This window comes from Lytechinus pictus, chromosome 2, assembly GCF_037042905.1.
Source record: "Lytechinus pictus isolate F3 Inbred chromosome 2, Lp3.0, whole genome shotgun sequence".
Lineage (NCBI taxonomy): Eukaryota > Metazoa > Echinodermata > Echinoidea > Temnopleuroida > Toxopneustidae > Lytechinus > Lytechinus pictus.
The window spans coordinates 31,266,093-31,287,435 of NC_087246.1; the positions used below are offsets into that span (position 1 = coordinate 31,266,093).

The following is a 21,343-nucleotide window of genomic DNA, read 5'->3' on the forward strand; positions in this document are numbered from 1 at the left end:
AAAGCCGGGCTAATAATAACATCATGTTAAGCAGGGCCCGTTGTAGAGCAGTTTTAAGAACTGAAGTGCCATCCCTGGGTAAAATATGACATTATTTTTACTTCATTTCTATCTTCATTCACTATTTCCCCCAACCATCACCTAGGCTATCATCTATACAACCCCGCACCAACATGTTTTTCTAGATTTGAACTGTACATTGCCCATTAATTACTGAAAGTGGGGTGATGGGTTCACCATCGGAAAACTAGGAAAATATGTTGCTGAGGTTTGCCACATTTCTGAACAAGACTGAAATTTCGATCGATCTCTTATAACTTTCCTTCAGGAAAGACGACTTAAAAACAACAAATACTCAAACATGTCAAATATATTTTACTTCCACATTTTCTTTTTCATCAATGTACAATAATAAAATACTTTGATACATTTTCAGGTTTGAAATGTCACATACGCAGGATAAAAATCAAATTAACACACATAATATTGCTGCAACAATCCAATAACAAATCGTCATATTCAGCTCACAAAACTGCAACGGTACATGCAACTTCAGACCATTCCCATAGCACGTTATCAGTGCTGTTGCATATAAATATTATTCTATTACACATAGAAGACGAGTGTTCTTTATAAATGATTGTTTATCACCATTTGAAAAGAATCAAGCTCATTAAATCATTTCATGTATATTTCTTAGGTAAAGATATATTGTATCATTGAGGAATACCTGCAGCAAGATAATACATTTACTCATAAATGATTCCCCTAAACCTAAAAACATGAAATAATGATAGTGTGAGATTTTAAATGGCAAGTTGCAACATCCCAATCGGGCAAACTTTGGATTCTACAGATTCAAATTTTCACATTTATGCATTATGTTCGACTCAAAAACGTGATTTGAATAAAAAGCATACAAATCAAACCCAAAACAAGAAAGTTCATCGAAAATTGGACGTAAAAGAGGGAAATTATGAGAATAATGTTGGAGTTTTGCTTAATGTCACACAACAGTTAAATGCAGACGGGGATGTCAAGGATGTCACACTTTCACTATTTCTTTTCGTTTTAATGTTTTGAAATACAAATTGTTTTCACCCTTTTGTAATAATGTAATGTAAACAAGTGGAACGCATCCGACAGTTTCGCCTGCATTACCTGACGCAATATAGCAGCAGCGCCGACTTTGAAAACAACTAAGATGAATAATTTTTTTTACAAAAAACATAAATTTGATAATCACATACTAAGTTCATTGACCTCAAATGACCTTCACCTAGTGACCTGGAATTTCATTTACCAATTTGATATGTAAGTTTTATGCGATAAGGACTTTATACTTTCAATATCGTCTTGAAAATCCAAATTCATCAGGGGCCCGTTGCATAAAACCTTTTACCTGAGAAAACTCTGGTTGTTTTTACCCTGTGTTAACCCTAATTCTCCCGGGGGGGGGGGGGGCCATAATGGCCCCCCCCTTGACAATTTTCGCGATATATCTGCTGCGCAAATTTTGTTGACCTCGCCGCTCGCTGACTTTTTACTTTCAAGTCTCGCGCAAATTTCGAGACCAAATTTGTGACGCCCGGGTACACGGTTGCGACATTACGCAACATTATGTAAGTGCATGTCAGACCCAAAATTGCTCATAAACGTGATTTCATGTACAAATCCAATGCAAATTGTGTATTTAGCCAAAATTCATAAATGTATCATTATTTCTACTTTTACTGATTAAACTGAATTAATTTTGCCTTGTTTATGGTCAGAACTAAGTCTGGAATGATTTCCATTGAAAAAACAATAAAAAACAAAAAGTAAAAAAACAAAGAAATACATAAGAAATTCGTAAAACAATAAAATACATAAGAAATTTATTTCCGAACCGAAGTTTTTTTAATTGCGATTGTTAAGATTGCTACAAAGAATTTTTTTACCAAAAATTAGCATTCTAGGAGCTTTATTTAGTGAATTATAGCAAAAAGTATGATTTATGCATAAATTAGCATAATTAATTCATATAAAATAAAATATCATTATTTTGGAAAATTTTACCATACAGCCTTGTAGATTACATCGCACACTACCAGTGTGCAAATGTTTGCGTCGCTCGCGCAATCGGCGGCCGAGATCTTAAGGGGGGGCCATAATGGCCCCCCCCCCCCGGGATTGACAAGAATCAAAATACCCCGGGAGATTGAGGGTTAAAGTCAATGGCAAAAATCAGACTAACCTTAGTTTTCAGTGTTTACCAGAGATTTCTCAGGTAAAAAGTTTCATGCAACGGGCCCAAGGTTGGTTAAGATTTTGATATTGATATCACAACATAGTCAAAGTTTTTTTTTTTGCATAAATTACATTTGACCTTTATCATGTGACATGATACTTTTCCAAGATAATCAGTGATATTTGATTATTCATTAGTGTAAGTTTCATAAAATAGATCCGCATGCTTTCAAATACTTTCAGAGTTATGACACTTCAAAATGTCAACCTTGATTAAGATTTTCACCATTGACTTTGCCACCGCTGCCTACGTCTTGCTCAACTTACGTTTCAATGAATTCTCAATTCACAATTTTTATTTTATTTTTTAGTTTCATTGAAGAAAACACAAATATAGAGAGTGTGCATCATCTTTGCTCCTATCAATAGTCACTAGTGCACTGCACATAACTATTGTGTGACATAAGATAAAACTTTAACACGTTATTACTTCCCCATTTTCACTTGATTTTGATGGCATTTCAGTGTCATGCTGATTTCAATTTTCTCTGACTGCTTATTCAAAATGGCATGCTGTTGGGGTGGACGTAACTTTTATTTCTTAATTAGTGTGAATGCAAGCAGCTAGAGGTAGTAAAAGCAGAACACAGGATAACTGAATTCATGGTTACATTTTTATGTTCATAATTCTAACAATATGAGCATCTAATAATTACTGATAACATTCCTTTGGTAAAACTTACAAACTTTACTTCCAATGGCTTGTCAGTTTTAAAACAAAGACAAATTTCAGAGTTCAATTGGTTCCACCATTAATAACTTATACAGTGAAAAGAATACGTCATATCATTTGATGTTGTGTGTAATAGCTGCAGTGGACAGAGGCCGACATCTGAGAAAGTATAAGGCAAATCATGCTCAGAATCGCTGTTATGCCAAACCTACGGTGGGGAGAAAGGAAAGACATGATTAAAAAGTTTCAAGAGAGTTAAAGGTAAAAGACAATAGTTGCAGAAAACAATCATTTCATGAGAAAGTCTTTAAAATCAAGGTTAATTGTCACAATATTATATCTTGATCTGGTACATTGAAATAAACTTTTCTTTGTGAAATCATGAAATTTTAGCTGAAAAACAATAATTCTGATGATCACTAACACAGGAAAGCATATGTCGGACAGTGTATTAATATTGCTCGGAAAAATACCCAAAATTTGATGGAATTCCGTCCTTATTTTGCTCATTTCTCTGCAATTATGCATTTTTCTTCCAGAGCCACTTGGCACATATTTTTTATTCATACATACAAACACTTGGGTGGTAATTTTATTGGATTCTTTTAAAACTCATTTTGAGATCGTTACCAAAACTGGTATTTATCTTTAAGTCAAAATCTGATAAATCATCAGACCAGTTCCCAAACGATCTCTAATATTATATTCTTTATACTATACCAATACTAGCTATTTCAATGGATGGGCCAGGCTGGAGATATTTATGTCTAAATGAATAAAGTAAGATTCACAGAGCGAAATGCTGAAAATTTCATCAAAATTGGATAACAAAGTTATTGAATTTTAAAGTTTATCAATATTTTGTGAAAAACAGTTATATGCACATCGTTAGGAATATTCATTAGGTGGGCTGATGATGTTATATCCCCACTTTCCTTTTTCTTAGGTTACTAGTATAACATGAAATTATACATGTTTCATTTTTTCATACATGTGTAAATGATGTGTCTCCATTAAGATGAAATAAGTTGCGGTAATAAATAACTAATGCATTTGTTCACTCAATCCAATTGTTTTAGTTCTTGGTAGAAAAATTTTGAATAAACCTAATTTCATATAATAAAATACAAAAGAACAAGTGGGGATATGACATCATCAGCCCACCTAATGAATATTCATGAAGAAATGCCTAGAACTGCTTCACCGGAATAATGCAAAATAGCCCCACTTGTGTTGATGGGGACATTGTTTCTTGAATCTTAAGATTGACCTTGAAGCAAAAACGGGCTAAAATCTTGAGGTTGAGCAAACCCAAGCTCATGGCGAACTGCCTTTAAGGGGGCCTACCATTGACAAATCATTTAGAAATTGAATCAGTACGAAAAGGCCAATTGACTTGCATAATATAATCAGTCCGTTATGAGAGCCTGTCAGACTAATGCGATAAAAGTTCAGACAGCACAAATTTGACCAAACTCGTTATCATTATTTACTTCGGGTTGTCGCAGTTTTCAACAATTCCAATTCCTAGACTCTTGGTGAAAACATGCAGTTTACTACTGGTTGGTTAGTCTACTAGCTATCACTCTCCTATTAAGACCTCCCAGACATGCCGGCGTCCATTACATAACACCCCCAGGCAGTCTGGAAGCAGGCCTTGTAGTTACTCTTCCATATCATTAGCTATTTTCTCGTCGAGCAAAATTTGAAACAGGGCAATAAATCATGGCACTTGGAACAGACTCTCCTTATAGTGAAAGTAAGCCAAGTGGAAGACTTGAATCCCTTCTCTGTTCTGAGATAGGCCTTAATTTCTCCATGATTTGTCAATGGTAGGCCGCTTTAATACATGATACCTATAGAAAGTAATTCCCCAACCAACAGATGCTAACCCTGTCGACGAGAAGAAACCTAGCTATGGTGTGACACATTTTTCTTGAGAAATAAAACCATGATCATTCTTACCGTTCGCTCTCTTGCAATCTTTGAGAACCATGTTGAAAGCATCGCACAAACTGAGGTCACTCTGGGTATCGGCACACTGCATGAATCTCTGTAGCTCATACTGGCAAGGATTCTGTTGCTGTTGCTGTTGTGGCTGTTCTTGGTAGGTGACATCTGGTTGGCTACTTCCACCACCAGTCATGGCATGTCCAACAGCATGCCCCTGCGATAGTGAAAAACCATTGAGAATGGATTAATTTATTGGATTGGATTCGGGGGGAGAAGGGTACTTAGATTTGGACGGGGGTGTGTGGCTGAAGGTTCAAAACCCATACCCATATTTACGGGTCATTTTGGCTAGAAAGGTACCCATTATTATCGATCTATTAATATTTGACAAGCAAAAAAAAAAAAAAAAGGTTATCACCCAAAACTGGAGGATTTCTTCCAAAAAAGCGACCCATTCCACCAGCACATCCCTGTGTGCCCCCCCCCCCCCCGGATTGGATCAAAGACTTGTCACTTGACTGGGTAGCACTTTATGAAACAAAGTCAGTGATTTACAGTAAAAGCTATTGAAATCCTTACATCTGATTGGCTTAGAACAAATTAGTAACTAAAATTCACAGGCTATTTTCTTCATGAAAACCACCCCATGACAGCTGGTAATTACATGACTGAGAAACATTCTTAAAGAGTTCCAAATTCTAATTATCTAAAACCTATTAAAAGCAGAGCTGCAGTGGTGTTAGTAATATAGAACTTGTTTATTAAAGTGCATAGGTGTGTGTGTAGAACTTTTGCATGGATATGAGGGCCTGTAAGCATCCACAAATAGTTTGTGTTTAGGAAAGGATATGCATGGCGCAGCCCTAGTTTGGAGAGTGCGAGCGTCGATCTAGTTGTTGCTTGGATTCATATTTTCACCTTTCACAAGAAATCACTTTTTTTTTTTAAATTCTAACAAAAATGCTACAAAGCCAATGGCTAGAATAAAATGGTCAATACATGTACATTATTCTATCATGAAAGTTAGTATGTGATGAAAAAAAAATATGGAGAAGATTACAACTTAAATTCAACTCAAATTTAATACATTCTTTTGGATCACTGATATTCTGAAGTTTTTCAAAAATGTGCAAAACATATTTTACTATATTCAACAACGAGCGATTGTTGCAGGGGTCATTGCCAGATGGTTCCATGACATTTTCTCCAGCGACAATTGCTCCGATGTAAAATCTGCACGTTAAGCCAAACACAAAATCCAACCTCCATAGCTAAATAAACCCTTATCATTATCTTAACATGATTCTGAGCCAAAAACTCCTAACTCTAATCCTATGCCCTCAGAGATATCAAGACCGGAGCAAATGTCACGGAGCAATTGTCATGTCACCTGTCGGGTACGCAGTGTGCTCACTTACCACTGCGGATCCAATGGCTACACCACCAGCGGTCGCTGCCATCTGACCCAGGAGACCAGGCTGACGTGGTTGGCCCATGGCCGAGGCTGGCTGCTGGGATGGCATGGGTGCTCTCTGTGGAACAGGGGCAGGGGCCATCGTTCTGGGTGGTGAAGACCTGTATGAGTATGGACATGAAGAATACAAATATTCGAGACTGCAGTTTTCATAGAGTGGCATAGTAGATGATAAAGATTAGAACACTAGAAATTGTGGCTGATTCAGTTTGTCCATGTGTGGCATATAAGATAAGGTGCCTCCAGTGCTTCTTGTCCTGCTGTGCTTACACGTATCTGTGTGATTTTAATCAGAGAAGACATGCAACGACCACAAACTTTACACCTGCAATAAACAGACATAAACTGACTCAAAAGTTTTTTTTTCCCAAGAAAATCATTTATTTCTGTCAAATTTTTATGAGATTTTTGGCACACTTACTCATTACAATACATTATCAACTGAAAATTTTTAAATAATATAAAAAGAAAAATTTATGTTTGATCTTAGTTTAATTTTTAGGTGTGTAGACATGCCCCTTCCCCCTCCTTCATAGACTGGATCGTCTAGAGTAACTGGCTAATCCAAAGTACAACTGAATTTGCTGTGGGCCCCCTAACAGGCCATTAGGCCTATATTGTGATATCCAAAGGCAAAGACACATCTCAACAAAGTCCAACAAATTAACCATGGAAACATCTGGGATCAAATGTCAAATCAAATGTGTAAATCCTAAGAAAATAGATGGTTATTCCTGTCTAATTTACACCATTTGGTGATCTCTCCGTCTTTGGAAGGGCGCTTGTATTTAAGAGATTGAAAAAGCTGAATTTGCCAACTGTTGTTTAATTGACAAGCTAGGGGTGACATAATGTATATACATATAGAGAGTCATAGAAATCTGAGCCTTGATTATAAATAATTATTATAATAATTACGTATCAAGTTTCAAATTTAATGAATTGTTGAATAATAACTTTTATCTATAAATTGTTCTTCAAAACGGCATTTTGTAACATCGCTTAATATCGAAGCTGCGTCATAACAAAGCGGTTCATGGGTCAAGCCTATTGTATTTGTGATCAAGGAATCTACACAAGATCGGTCTGGTAATAAATGAATCAGCCTACAGTCTTGGGTCCAATTTACGTCTCTGTAAACAACTCATTCATGAAGAATTCTTTGAGACAGACACGCATGTGGTGGCTTTTACTTATTAAAAAATTTCACCCATTGCCTACACCATGCCCCGACCCCCACCTGTGGTACTGCCCACAATGTTAAAAATATTTTGCAAAAATATTTTTCATTTGAAGTACCTTTCAAAATTACAATTTTTTATCGTTTGAACCTATAACTGGGTCTATTCTAGGAGACTAGTCGACATCTGGTATTGGGTGATGGCGAGTGTTGGAATGTTATTTTGATTGTGTGAGTGGGGGAGGTGCAGGGGCTAAAAGAGATTGCATTGTTTTGCCACATGAAAGAATTCTGGCTCCCACCGCTATCTCTCTCTCTCTCTCACACACGCACACACAGATGGGGAGGGGTCAATTTTTTTCTGGAGTCACGACCTTAATGGGAACGCAAGTGGCTTCTTCTTTGTCTCCCAAAAGTTTCATTGGCCATCGAATGTCCAATCACATATCGACTCAAGTCAGCTCGTTGTGTGTGTACTTTCTGTTTTATGCACACAGACGTGCAACCATAGACTTATATACGCCTACATTTATGCATACAACATACATTGTGTATCGAGGGCAGGCATGCTAGGCCGGGTGGGATTAAAATTTTCGGACCACTTTCAGGTTGGTGTTTAACTGTGAATGTGATACAAACATTGTTCATTTTTGACAAATTCTATCTGTAACATTTTCAAACCTGTATCAAGTATTTAAAAACAATTGTTATCTTGTCATTTTGTTACTATAACTTGAGTACCGGTATTCGAGTTATCCCAAGTGTCTAATCGGGATCTGCCGAACATTCGATTAGTGTAAATTTTGCTAATCGATTAGCGATCGGCGGCAAGCCATTCGAACCATTCGATCAATCGATGTTTACTCCCAGGCCTACCCTCCACTAATTTTTTTAAATACTGTAAACGCTGTTATTTTCGCGGGATTAATTTTTCGCGCTTGGCGGCTTCAAAACATATTTACGGGTTCTTGAATTCGCACTGCACTCCATAATCACATAGTCACTTCCTTTTTGCCCATCTGTGAATGGTTTTAATTAACATTTCATCAACGAAATTGTATTTCTGATCATAATTCTAGCTGTAAAGCGGCATAATTCAACATTGTTTTGATCCAATCATGAGCTTTTGTGACATTTAGCGCAACTTTTCTTTGCGGGGTGGACATCGGGGAAGGCAAAACGGAGGCGCTGCTAGCTGCTGGCCTGGTATGGACGGCTGAGCACCGGGTAAGGACCAGGGGGATTACGGCTATTCAAAGTGCATGGGATCAATCAACAAACATGGGCGATCGACCCAACATCTTCTTAAAAACTAAACAGATCTAAACACTCACCAATCAAACAGCATGTAAATAAGCAATTTATATTTCAACCAAAATCATAATTTAAATACCGATCTGCGACTGTTAAAAAATGATCGCATTGCTTTTGAACAAATTCTTGCGATGCATATGATTTTGGAGCTCAAGTTTGCTTGCTTAAATGCCGCCCTCTAGAGGTCAAATAATGCAATCTCTTTGCCAAAACGATACACGCAATTGAACCGCGGTTCAAAACTTGCATTAAAATAGATGCTCATAAATTCGCTCTCGCCGATCTTGCCGCTAAATCCGCAAAAATTTCCACTTTTACAGTACTTCTCCAAAACCCCTTCTTTCGTGTTCTTTTTCTTCTTCCGGTTGGAACTTGGATTCGAACCTCTCGCTGCAGAACGAGGCATCTCCAGTCTGTTGTCTTACTCACTGAGCTAGCAGGAATTGAAAGCTATGCCTATAGTATGGGTTTCATAACGATTATCAACCAATATTACGACTAGTCTACTCTCCAAGAGTATTGAGTATTTATTTTTCTGATTAAATAAACCAATGCCATTGGGAATTACAAACACTCAAGATTTTGACGGAATAAAACCATATTTTGTTATGTATCCAACTTTTCCTTCCTAAATCTCTTGTTAAATAATTATTGATAAACCTTCTCCATATTTTTTTCAATTTTAGTGTAGGGGACATATGTAGCCAGGAGGCTCCTATACAGTGCGTATCAAAAACAAGTTTACACTTTGAAAAAGCCCTGGGAATTAAAAAATATACAACATGTGGGTATTTTTTTCACATATAATCTTAGGTTTGGGTCTCATCTATCCAATGAAAGTAAAAGTTTTGACAGAATGTTACACTTGAGTGAGCATTGTCCATTTTTGTAAAGCTCGCAGAAATCTGTTTGCGCAGAAATGCTTGTTTTCACGCTGTGTCAAGGGGAAGGGCGAAATCAAATTTAACCTTCGAAACATTTCTCATACATTTCCCTTGCACTTTAAGTCAATTGAAATAAAACAGATACATTCAAGCATTTTGTAACAATTTTGCCACCCAAATTGAAATTTCAACACATAGTAAGCACAACCTTTACCCTTCTTGTGACAGCTGGATCTGGGGACATAACTAAATCTGAACAAAAGTTTATATCAGACATTTCCAGCATTTTTTCATTTTTTATCATTTAAAGTGGGTTTACATTTCATTTTTTATTTAATACTTGTTTCTCCACATCTTTTCCAAGCTTGACAATGATTAACAAAATGAAAATCAAGCCTAAGCCATTTCATGTAAATCACAGCTCAATGTAAAGCAAATATCGTCAAGATGGCCTCGGTGTGTGGGGGAGTGGGGTGGGGCGCAATGCACTCTTCGAAGTGTTTTGGGCAAGGAAACAAGTTAAAAAGGTAAAAGATATCTTCAAATCAATTTTACTAGCTAAATTCAACGTGTTCTTCATTATTAAGGTCTACTTTTAATCGCATAACTATTTCAAAGTTCTGCGCAAATCATTTTTCACTAACTTTACAAAAGTAAGTGGTGCTCACTCAAGCGGAAATATTTTTCGACAGTTATATCGTCATTTGCTTAAATGGATCTGTACCAATGTTAAAATGTGGAAAAATCTTCAGGATATTACAAATGTATAATTTTACAGGATTTTTTCTAAGTGTAAACTTTTTTTGATACGCACTGTAGAGTAAAAATCATTTTCTATAAACGTATGCTTACTCTCATCAGAGCAAGGAATTGCTTCCCATTCATCTACACACACTGCCAAAAAACCTGAAACTTTCGCCCCCAAGATTTCTACTTTCCTTCTAATAGATCTAGCCCTAAATCATGTACATGGGTAGACAGGAATAACCATCGTTTCTGGGGATTTATTTAACAATTTCTGACATTTTACTATCATCCCCATTCACCGATGGTAGTGTGTTAGTGCGAGCCTGCATGTGTAATCAGGACCACCAATTCGGGCGACCGGGTTTTGTCTTGATTTTTTTTAATTTTTTTATTCTAAATGACATATTATCTTGAACGAAGGCCAACTATTTTCGTTAGACTCTAATCTTTCTTTTGATACTATACAAATTGCAAGAAAATGTCGAAAATATACGTTACCAATGATTTATTCCTTAAATTCTTAATTTTTCTGCCGGAGAGGAAAAAATGGCAGCCGTGTGTTGCTGCCCTCTACGTTCAACGAGTTATGCTTTTATCAAGGCTTTCCGATTAGAATTTTTGATATCCTGGCCAATCAATGCGAGCGACAAGTTCCAAACGCACGCACATCTACAAGCGCAAAGCAGCGGCACAAATCGCGATATATAGCGACTGGTAAATATGTCTGTAAGGATGATGACGTCATCCAAGATGGCAACTTACGTTGACCAACGAAAGGATCAAAGATGACTGTTTTCATCATTTGAAAGGAATTAGCGGTAACTCCGATCTAAGGTACAATCTTTCTTAATTCTATATATTTTTCGTAAATTTTATGTAATTTCTTTTTTATAATTTATAATTTTATAATTCTAATTTATAATGTGACATTTTATGTACTAAAAACGATCCGGGTATAAGCCGAATGTTAGATCTAAAGTTACTGCTAATACGTTGGCTGTACGTACGGGCCTCCAGCTCTTCAGTCTATGTATTGGTGAGTGGAGCCAACGCAGTTCAGCGTAACAACCAAAATACAGAGACAGAAGCTTTTGGTCTAGTACATGGGATACAACTTCATTTCCGACATTTCTACGACATTGATTTCATTTTTAAACAAGAATTCATTAAACAACAAGAAGAAAGTTGTGAAAATGTTATGCAACATCACTCGATAATTTTAAATACAAGAAATTAATTCTAAAACACTGATGTGCAATTCATATGTACTACAGTACATAACCGGAGAGTTTTAATTGTTAAAGAAATTGTATCCCAAACCCCGATATGCAGTCTCGTGTACATTTTACATACCATTTTGTTCAAATACACTTCGATCCAAACATTGTTTTTATCAGGTTTATAGTACCTACATCTTTGTTGTAATTTGTTACAATTTATTATGTATCATTTTTTTATATTTATAATTCAGTTTGGTTTATAAATACATGACACACTATTTTTATGTACTCTCACACTTATGTAAATTATACCACTTTTTTATTTCTATCAAGTGTTCAACTTATAAACAGGGTGCGACACTAGCGCCGGTCTGACGGTCCCGACCGGTAAAACTCGCTGTCGGGCCGGTAGATTTTTCAGAATAGCAAGATTTACTGGTCGGACATGACCAGTAAAAAATATCATTGTCTGATTGTCAGGCCAGTAATTTTCCCCAAAATAGCAAGATTTATGGGTCAGACATGACCAGTAATAAAAACCATTGTTGGGCCAGTAACTTTTCCAGAAATGGTCAAATTCACTGGTCCAACATAAACATAAAAAATATTCCATGACTCAAATTGCAAACCATTTTTATCCCGCTAATTTCTGTCATTCACACACAGAATAAATCGATGTACTGTAATTTGTACTAGGGTAACATACAGTGTACATGTAGCCAGCCACACAGCCCACATGATAAATTTTCTACTGGCTGCACGAACGTAGCTTGGCTAACCTCTGGCAGAAATCTCTCACAGAACTGTCAAAATTCACAGTTCACACTCATGAAAAGCTCTTATAATGTCCATATTTCCTAAAAATTGGGGTAACTCTGTCATTTGTAAGCAGTAAAAGGAGAAATTTTCACTTCTGTTTTAGTTCAAACAGATCAGGTTTCGAGTGATATCGGCTAAATACATGATAACCCCACAAATGCATTTATATGTGTGTTGATACACTTGGCTTCTGACTTTCTTTCGTAGCTATATTTTAATTGAGCCAAAAAAAAACTGATAATTTATTTATGATGAAAGTTTTAGCTTTCTTCCTCTGTTTTCTGTCCTTCTTTCTTTTCAATATTTCTTTGTTTCTTCCCTCTCTTCTTTCATTTTTTTGTTACTGTCTTTCTTTTTTAATTTTCTTTATTTCATTCTTTCATTCTTTCTATCCTTTTAAAAAACATTTTTCTCTATTTCTCTTTCTTTCTTTTTTTTTGGATTTCTTTCTTTTTTAAATTCTTGAGTCCATCCATATTTATCTCTTCTTTCTTTCTTCCTTTTTTCTTTCCTTCCTTCTTTTTACCCTTACCTTCCTTCATTCTTTGTTACTTTCTTTGTTTCTTTCTTCCTTCCATCCATCCTTTCTTTACCCTTTCTTGTTTTTTATTTCTTCCTTCTTTCAGCCCTTTCTCTTTCTTTCATTCATTCCTTTCTTCTTTCTGTCTTTTGTTCTTTCTTTTTTCCCTTCGTTCAATCTATCCTTTTACATTTTCTTTCTTTTTTTTACTGTTTGCTTCCTTTCTTTTTTTCATTCTTTCTTTCTTTCATTCCTTACTTTCTTTGTCTCTCAGTCTTTCTTTTTCTTCCTTTCATCTATTCTTTTACATTTTCTTTGTTTTTTATATTGCTTGCTTCCTTCCCTTCACTCTTTTTTCCTTCTATCATTTTACCTTTTCTTTCCTTTCTTCCTTCTTTCAATCCTTCCTCTCTTTCTTTCTTTTTCCTCCTTTCCATCTCTCCTTTTACCCTTTCTTTTTTTTATTGCTTCTTCTTTCTTTCATTCACTACTTTGTCTTTTGGTCTTTCTTTCTTTATTGCTTGCTTCATTTCTTTCCTTCATTCCTTTATTTCTTTTGTTCTTTCTTTATTTTTGTTCTCCCTTCCTTCTTTCCTTTCCTTCTTTAGTTCTTTCTTTTTTCCCTTCCATCACAGCTATCCTTCCTTTACCTTTTCTTTTTTCTTCCTTCCTTTCTTTTATTCTTTCTTTCTGTCTTGCTTTCTTTTGTCTTTCATTCCTTCATTTTTTCTTGGGGGGGGGGGGTAACAAGAAAGGACAGCAAAATAAACTCGCGCCTTTTTAAAATGTTTTCTTTATTTTGGGGGACCAGTAGATCTTTGGTTTGGACCAGCAAAAAATTGAAAAAATCTACTGGTCCGACATGAATAGATTGGACCAGTAGAAAAAATGGTTAGTGTGGAGCCCTGTTATAAATATATTTTATTATCCTGATTTTTATCAATTTTTATTTAGTTCTGTAACCATTAATTCATACACTTCGTCTCCGAATTGTGTACTTTAATTCGTTGATAATTACTTCAATTTAATCACATTTACATATTGTTAATTTTCTTGTATGGCATTGTTTCACTTCATTTAAAGAAGAATGAAACTCTTGGAGCAAGTTAGCTTTTGTGAAAGCAGAAAAATCAAAGAATAAGATCAACAAAACTTTGAGTAAAATAGGACTAGCAATAAAAGAGTTATGAGCATTTGAATGTCGAGATCACTAATGCTATGGAGATCCTCCCATTGGCAATGCGACCAAGATCTGTGATGTCACACACGTACAACTCTCCCATTTGGACACTGAAAATATACCCCAAAACATCTCTTTTTGCTCATTCTAATCATATGACAAACGATTCATCAATGATATAATGTTGTGAAACCTCTGTACTTGTCATCTCATAAAGAGAACACCTCACCTTGTGATAGACTCTATAAAAGTGAGAATATAAGTGAAATAAGTACTAAAGTAATGAGGGAGTTGTACGTGTGTGATATCACAGATCTTGGTCGCATTGCCGTTGGGAGGATCTACATGGCACTAGTGATCTCAATATTCGAATGCTCATAACTTTCTTATTATTCATTCAATCTTCCTCAAACTTTCAACAATATGTTTCTTTGATTTTTCTCTTTGATATGGATTCAGCTGGTTTCAAGGGTTTCATTCTCCTTTAAGCACAAATTTTCAGATATTACTTTGATTTTTATCTCATTTTAAATATATTATTGATTTACATGTATTAACGTTTTTAATGTCAGTACCATGATGTAAAACAGTTTTTTAACTGATCCTGTCATCCTGAATAAATATATTTGAATAAATAAATAAATAAAGACGGGAAAAACTTGCCGTGTTTACGTCCCCATCTTGATTTCATTGTCTTTCGCTTGGCGACAGCACGCAAACCGCGCGCTTTGAATGGGGATTATAGTGACATGTCAGAAATTGTTAAGGAAATCCCCAGAAACGACGGTTATTCCTGTCTAACGTTAGGCTAATCTGACTCTGTGCAGTGGCCAGTGTAGACCAAAAGCTTCGGTCTCTGTTATGTTGGTTGTTCAGCTGAACTCCGTTGGCTTCACTCACCAAATACAGAGACCGAAGTTCTAGCGCGATCTGTACAGGGGACTCAATGGCAATATGTTTATGTACTTAAGATCGGATAAAACGGGGAAGTGAATTTGCGCGACAGCCGAGGTAAGTCACTGTTTTTGTTCCTTTTAACTTGATTTTTCACCGTTTTTTGGCAATTAATGCCAAGAGGGAATATTAATTTGCATTTTGGTCGCGTTAATTTTCAAAATTTTTATTCATTAAAGACAAAAATTGAAGAGCCCCGACGGGGGGATTTTGCATTGCAAGTCCCCTAATGGTGGCTGCACGCTAGCGAGCCGTCTGTGTACGAGGAGAAAAAAAAAAAAAAAAAAAGTTAAAAAACTCCTCGAAACAGACGGCTGCCAGCTGTCTATGGCCAGTGCAGCAAGCGCGCGCTCCACACCACTAGCTACCAGCTGAGCTCGGACTCTGGGAGGACCAGCGGCCTGGGATTGTGCAATGAAAGGTCGAAAACGAGGGGGTCGGGACACGCGTACCGTACTTGAACGGTTTTTGTTCCACAAAGGATAAACAAAACAACCAAAAATACTTACCGAACTGGTGAAACGGACCTTCCACGACTTCTTCCTCCTCGTGGCATCGTTGATTATGTGAACTGGTGACAAAAACCGTTAAATTTTGCGAGTTTTCCTCCCCAAGAGTTGGTGTCTCGTATCGTGAATTACATCAGCAGCCAAGTAACAAACCAATGCGCATGCGCAAATGTATCACGCTCTATTTTGATTACGCAATATAAGCGGGACACTTGTTTTAAAATCGCAGTTGAGAGAAATGGAGAAATGTTGTTTGTTTAAAAGTGAATATACATGTATACGGCAATAGGCCTATAGTCGAAGAAATCAGTGAATGAAACCAAGGGGTACAGATTGCATGGGCTTTAATTGGGGCCATATGGACCCCGGCGGCGGAAGCATGATTTTTTTTTGGGGGGGGGGGAGGAGAGGAAGGCAAAATCCGGCAAAATATTTTCATCCACGTTTTCCCCAGTCGGCTGCAAAAAGCTTTTTTTTTTTTTAATTTAGGGGGTAGTCCCCGAACTAAAGTCTGAAGTAAGTATACACCTGAGTTTTTGTTTTGTTTTACAAACAAGGTTAGATATCTAGTAAGGCGGGCGTGTATCCAGGATTTTTTTGTGTCCAGATTTTTTTTTTTTACAAAAAACCCTAATAAGGCAGGCGTGTATATATCTAGGATTTTGTAACTGGGGCCCCGACCTGATTTAGGTGCCCCTGTGTACTTTTCGAAAAATGGAGCCCCCATGAACGTGAATCATGAACAGGATGGGATCTAAATAAACATTTTATGCTGAAAAGTTTTGATATTCCGACACAAAACTGGACATTCCAGGTACTTTTTTCTAAACCATGAACAGGATGTGTATCTATCTAAACAACCGATGTAGGGCGAAAATGTTTATATTCTGATCGACCTAAAATTTTGGTATTAAATTTTGGTAATCATGAGCAGCTGAAAGTTTTTTTTATATCCCGACTCAAAAGTTATGATTCTAGTACTTTTATTTACCCTGAACAGGATGAGTATCTAAACAGTTGATGCGAGTGCGATGCGCGAGCTGAAAAATATTGATATTCAGACCTAAAATTTGTGATTCTAAGCACTTTGTGACCCTAAACAGAATGGGTATCTATCTCAACAATTATTGATGCGAGCGCGAAGCGTGAGCTGAAAAATATTGACATTCAAATATTGACATTCAGACCTAAAATTTGGATATTCTAAGCACTTTCAGTAATCATGAAAAGGATTTGCATCTATAAACAATTGATGCGAGCAGGAAGCGCGAAATTAATATTTTTTTTATATTCTGACCTAAAATTTTGACATTCTTAAGCAATTTTGATAATCATGATAAGGATGGGTATCTATCTAAGCATTATTGATGCGAAGCACGAGGAGAAAGATTTTTATATTCCTGACCTAAAATTTTGACTAAGCATCTTTCGTAATCATGAACAGGAAGGGTATCTCATAAAATATTTTATGCGAGCGTAAAGCTCGAGCTGAAAATTGTTGACCTTCTCAGCACTTTTACTAATTTAGTATTAGTAATCATCATGAACAGGATATGTATCTCACTAAACGTTTTATTCGAGTGCGAGGAGCGAGATAAATACAAGTGATATACTGACCTGAAAAGGGAATACTAAATCAATTACTGTTTGCTGTAAATCATGAAAAGAATGCCTATTTTCTTGATACCCAGGACCAAAATCCAATTGAAACCAGTTGGATTTCCAACTGGTTTCAATTGGTTTCAATTGGTTTCAACTGGTTTCAATTGGTTTTAACTGGAATTTAACAATTTCCAGTTGAAACCAATTGAAACCAGTTGGGCAACTGGAAATCCTAACTGGAACCAGTTGGGTAACTGGAAATGACTTCCAATTGGGAATGATTTCTAACTGGAACCAGTTGAGTAACTGGAAATCCCAACTGGAACCAGTTGGGCAACTGGAAATCCTAACTGGAACCAGTTGGGTAACTGGAAATGACTTCCAATTGGAAATGATTTCTTACTGGAACCAGTTGAGTAACTGGAAATCCCAACTGGAACCAGTTGGGCAACTGGAAATCCTAACTGGAACCAGTTGGGTAACTGGAAATGACTTCCAATTGGAAATGATTTCTAACTGGAACCAGTTGGGCAACTGGAAATCCTAACTGGAACCAGTTGGGTAACTGGAAATGACTTCCAACTGGAAATGATTTCTAACTGGAACCAGTTGAGTAACTGGAAATCCCAACTGGAACCAGTTGGGCAACTGGAAATCCTAACTGGAACCAGTTGGGTAACTGGAAATGACTTCCAATTGGAAATGATTTCTTACTGGAACCAGTTGAGTAACTGGAAATCCCAACTGGAACCAGTTGGGCAACTGGAAATCCTAACTGGAACCAGTTGGGTAACTGGAAATGACTTCCAATTGGAAATGATTTCTAACTGGAACCAGTTGGGCAACTGGAAATCCTAACTGGAACCAGTTGGGTAACTGGAAATGACTTCCAACTGGAAATGATTTCTAACTGGAACCAGTTGGGTAACTGGAAATCCTAACTTGAACCATTCAGTTGTGTAACTGGAAATCCTAACTGGTACCAATTGGGTAACTGAGATGACTTCTAACTGGAAAGATGGGTAACTGGAAATGAATTCTAATTGGAACCAGTTGGGTAACTGGAAATTATTTCCAATTGGTTTCCAATTGGAAATTTTCCAGTTACCCAACTGGATCCAATTGAAACCAGTTAATTTGCATATTATTTGCCAGTGTGCACATATTAATGTTTTATGAGATTAATCATCATTAACAATGTATCTATTTAATTCTTTACAATTTCAAGTACCACACTTTTTAAAGATTAGTATTTAGAATACTTAGCAGTGAAAACCATGTTCATAAATGTTATAGATTATAATTAAAACAGATTAAAGGATAATTAGTACACCACTAACTGTTACCAAATTACATCAAATAAAAGTACATATATTTGAAGATCTTCCATATAAATATATATACATGAAAGTCTGTATTTTATCAATGCCCTTTACATTGGTATTAATAGACATATAACACTGCTTCTGTGTTGGCATGAGAAATAGTTACTGCAAATGCTAATTAATTTGTAACTAATTAAGTTCGTTCCAACTGGAAGGTCCAATTGGATCCAGTTGGAAACCAATTGGTTTCAACTGGTTCCAGTTGAAACCAGTTGCCTCCAATTGGTTTCAACTGGAACCAATTGAAACCAGTTGCCTCCAATTGGATTCAATTGGTTTTAATAGGGAAATTGGAACAACTGGAACCAATTGACAACAATTGCCAACTGGTTCCAGTTGCCCAATTGGTTTTAACTGGAACCAATTGGCAACTGGTTTTCAATTGGTTTTTAACTGGAACCAATTGGCAACAACTGGTTTTCAATTGGAACCAGTTGTTCCAATTTCCCTATTGAAACCAGTTGGCCAACTGGTTTCAATTGGTTTTGCCCTAATTGGTTTTAACTGGATTTTGGTCCTGGGTATTCAGTACTTTTTTGGTAAGAATGACCAAAATGCAATGAAAACTCGAATAACAAGCAAAATAATTTGTGAATACTGACTTTAAAATGGGATATTCAAAGCTCCTCGTGTTATCCTCGTGAATAGCTAGATTACCTCCCTTACAGGGAATGCAAGCGCGAAGCGCGAGCGAAATTTTCATTTTTATGTAATGACCAGATTTTTTCATTTTCCAATTATTTACCTCCCCTTATGTTATTCACATTTCTTTTTCTTATTATCTTGCACTACTTTTTTCTTCTCCTTCCTTTTTTCTTCTTCGCGTAGCGCGAAGCACGCGGCGGGTGGGGTTCCAGAGAGCAAAGCCATGGGCAGCTTTAGAATTCTGATATTTCCAGAGGGCATTTTCAAAAAAAAAATATTTGAAATCAACATCCTAAAATGGTCAAGTTAATATCATAACATTTTTTGTTTAAAGAGGCATCAACCAATAACCGTTACCGTGTTTTTTTTTAATAAAATATATATATATATATATATACGAGGAAAAAAAATGAGCAAAAATGAGCAAAAATGTAGTATCCAAAGCGGAAAGTTGCTCATGTGTGATATCATCAAACAATAGGGGCACTAGCGTACCTACTGGGGGGGGGGGGGGCAGGGGGGCACTCTGCCCCCCCCTGACGAGCCACAACCCATACAAAAGACATATACCTGCCCCCCCTGACGAGCTTAAATACCTTTTTTGCCCCCCCCCCCTGACGAGCTTGAAGACCTTTATTGCCCCCCCCCCCCTGACGACCTTTTTTTTTTTTTTTTTTTGCTTGTCAATTTTTTTTCTGGTACGAAAACCTTTATTTTGTAATTGAAGACTTTTTTTTTTTTTTTTTTTTTTGCTTGTCAAATTTTTTGGCGGCCGATTTAGCCCCCCCCCCTGTGGAAAATCCTAGGTACGTCACTGAATAGGGGGCTATTTTTGTCCACTGGCGTAGCTACAGATGTAGGTTTGGGGACCAAGACCAAAAAAAGGAAATAATTAAGAAAAGGAAATTAAGGAAAAAAGTAAGAGAGGATAAATATTATCTGAATATAATGTCAAAATCTAAAATTGTTTCTTCCTATGGACTTTTAAAGAAATTTCGTCACACTCAATGTATACACGCAATGTGCCACTCATTTTTTTTTTTACTTATTGCGCCACTGATTTGATGTTTCAAATATCATAATGATAGGATGAAGTATATACCCTCTGCACAAGGTTGTTATAAATCTAGGCCTATAGGTCCCTTTTTATTGATTCTGGCAATTTTTAAAACCTTTTCACTTTACGCCCAATCGAAAAACAAAAGCACTTCAGCGCACTTTGGTTTATGCTACTACAAGTCTAATGTCATCGTTTTTTCAGTCTTGGGTTTGTTCTTTAGATCAACCTTGCTAACAAATCGTCTTGTGTGAATGTATGTAAAGCTATTTCTCAAATATGAAAGCTAAAATGAATCAATCGGTTTCTTATGAATTGCATGAAGATCGAGAAAGCGCTTTGGCCTTAGTTTACTAGTGCTCAAAATGGAAGAGAAAAGATATTTTTGGAAAATAATTGGGTAGGCATATACATCTTTTTGCTAATAGGAAGGTATTGTGGGTCGAATCTGGAAGTAGGCCTCTTAAAACTATTTGAAAAAGAAAATTGGAAAATATGCTCAGAAGAAAATGGCAATTTTTTTTTTGTTCTTTCAATTTATCATCTCTGACAGCAGAAGACTGTGGGAACATAATGGATGGGGCTGACCCAAAGGGGATGATAGGTATTTATGTGGGAACTTAATAGGAGCATACCGATTTATTGTTATATATTCGCTGTTTCCTCCAGATAGGACCTATACCTTCTTCAAGTTCTTTCTCCTACCGTCTTCCTCCTTTTCACTTGTCACTCACTTCCCGCTCTTCTCTCTCGTCCCCCAGTCTCCCCTCCTCTTTCTCTCTCTCTAATATTCTCTCAGGTTGTCTCCGCGTCTCCTTTTCTCTAGCATTAGGAACTGAATGGGAAGTTCACCATTACATCCAGTTGGAAGTTATAAAAGCAGTAAATTTAAATGATACTGAGAAACACATCAATAAAGATCCATCACGGGAAAGCAG

The 21,343-nt window shown here is 36.5% G+C and overlaps 1 protein-coding gene across 1 annotated transcript; it reads right to left on the reverse strand.

Annotated features, from left to right (window-relative positions):
• Nucleotides 1-369: 369 nt before the first annotated feature.
• Nucleotides 370-15,975, reverse strand: LOC129281429 (coiled-coil-helix-coiled-coil-helix domain-containing protein 2-like). The gene is made up of 4 exons (XM_064115438.1): nucleotides 15,717-15,975; nucleotides 6,334-6,490; nucleotides 4,928-5,129; nucleotides 370-3,170 (listed from the first exon to the last, which is right to left on the reverse strand). Exons 1-4 carry the CDS (start codon nucleotides 15,761-15,763, stop codon nucleotides 3,160-3,162), a joined length of 417 nt encoding a protein of 138 aa, XP_063971508.1. The 5' UTR covers nucleotides 15,764-15,975; the 3' UTR covers nucleotides 370-3,159.
• Nucleotides 15,976-21,343: the final 5,368 nt, after the last annotated feature.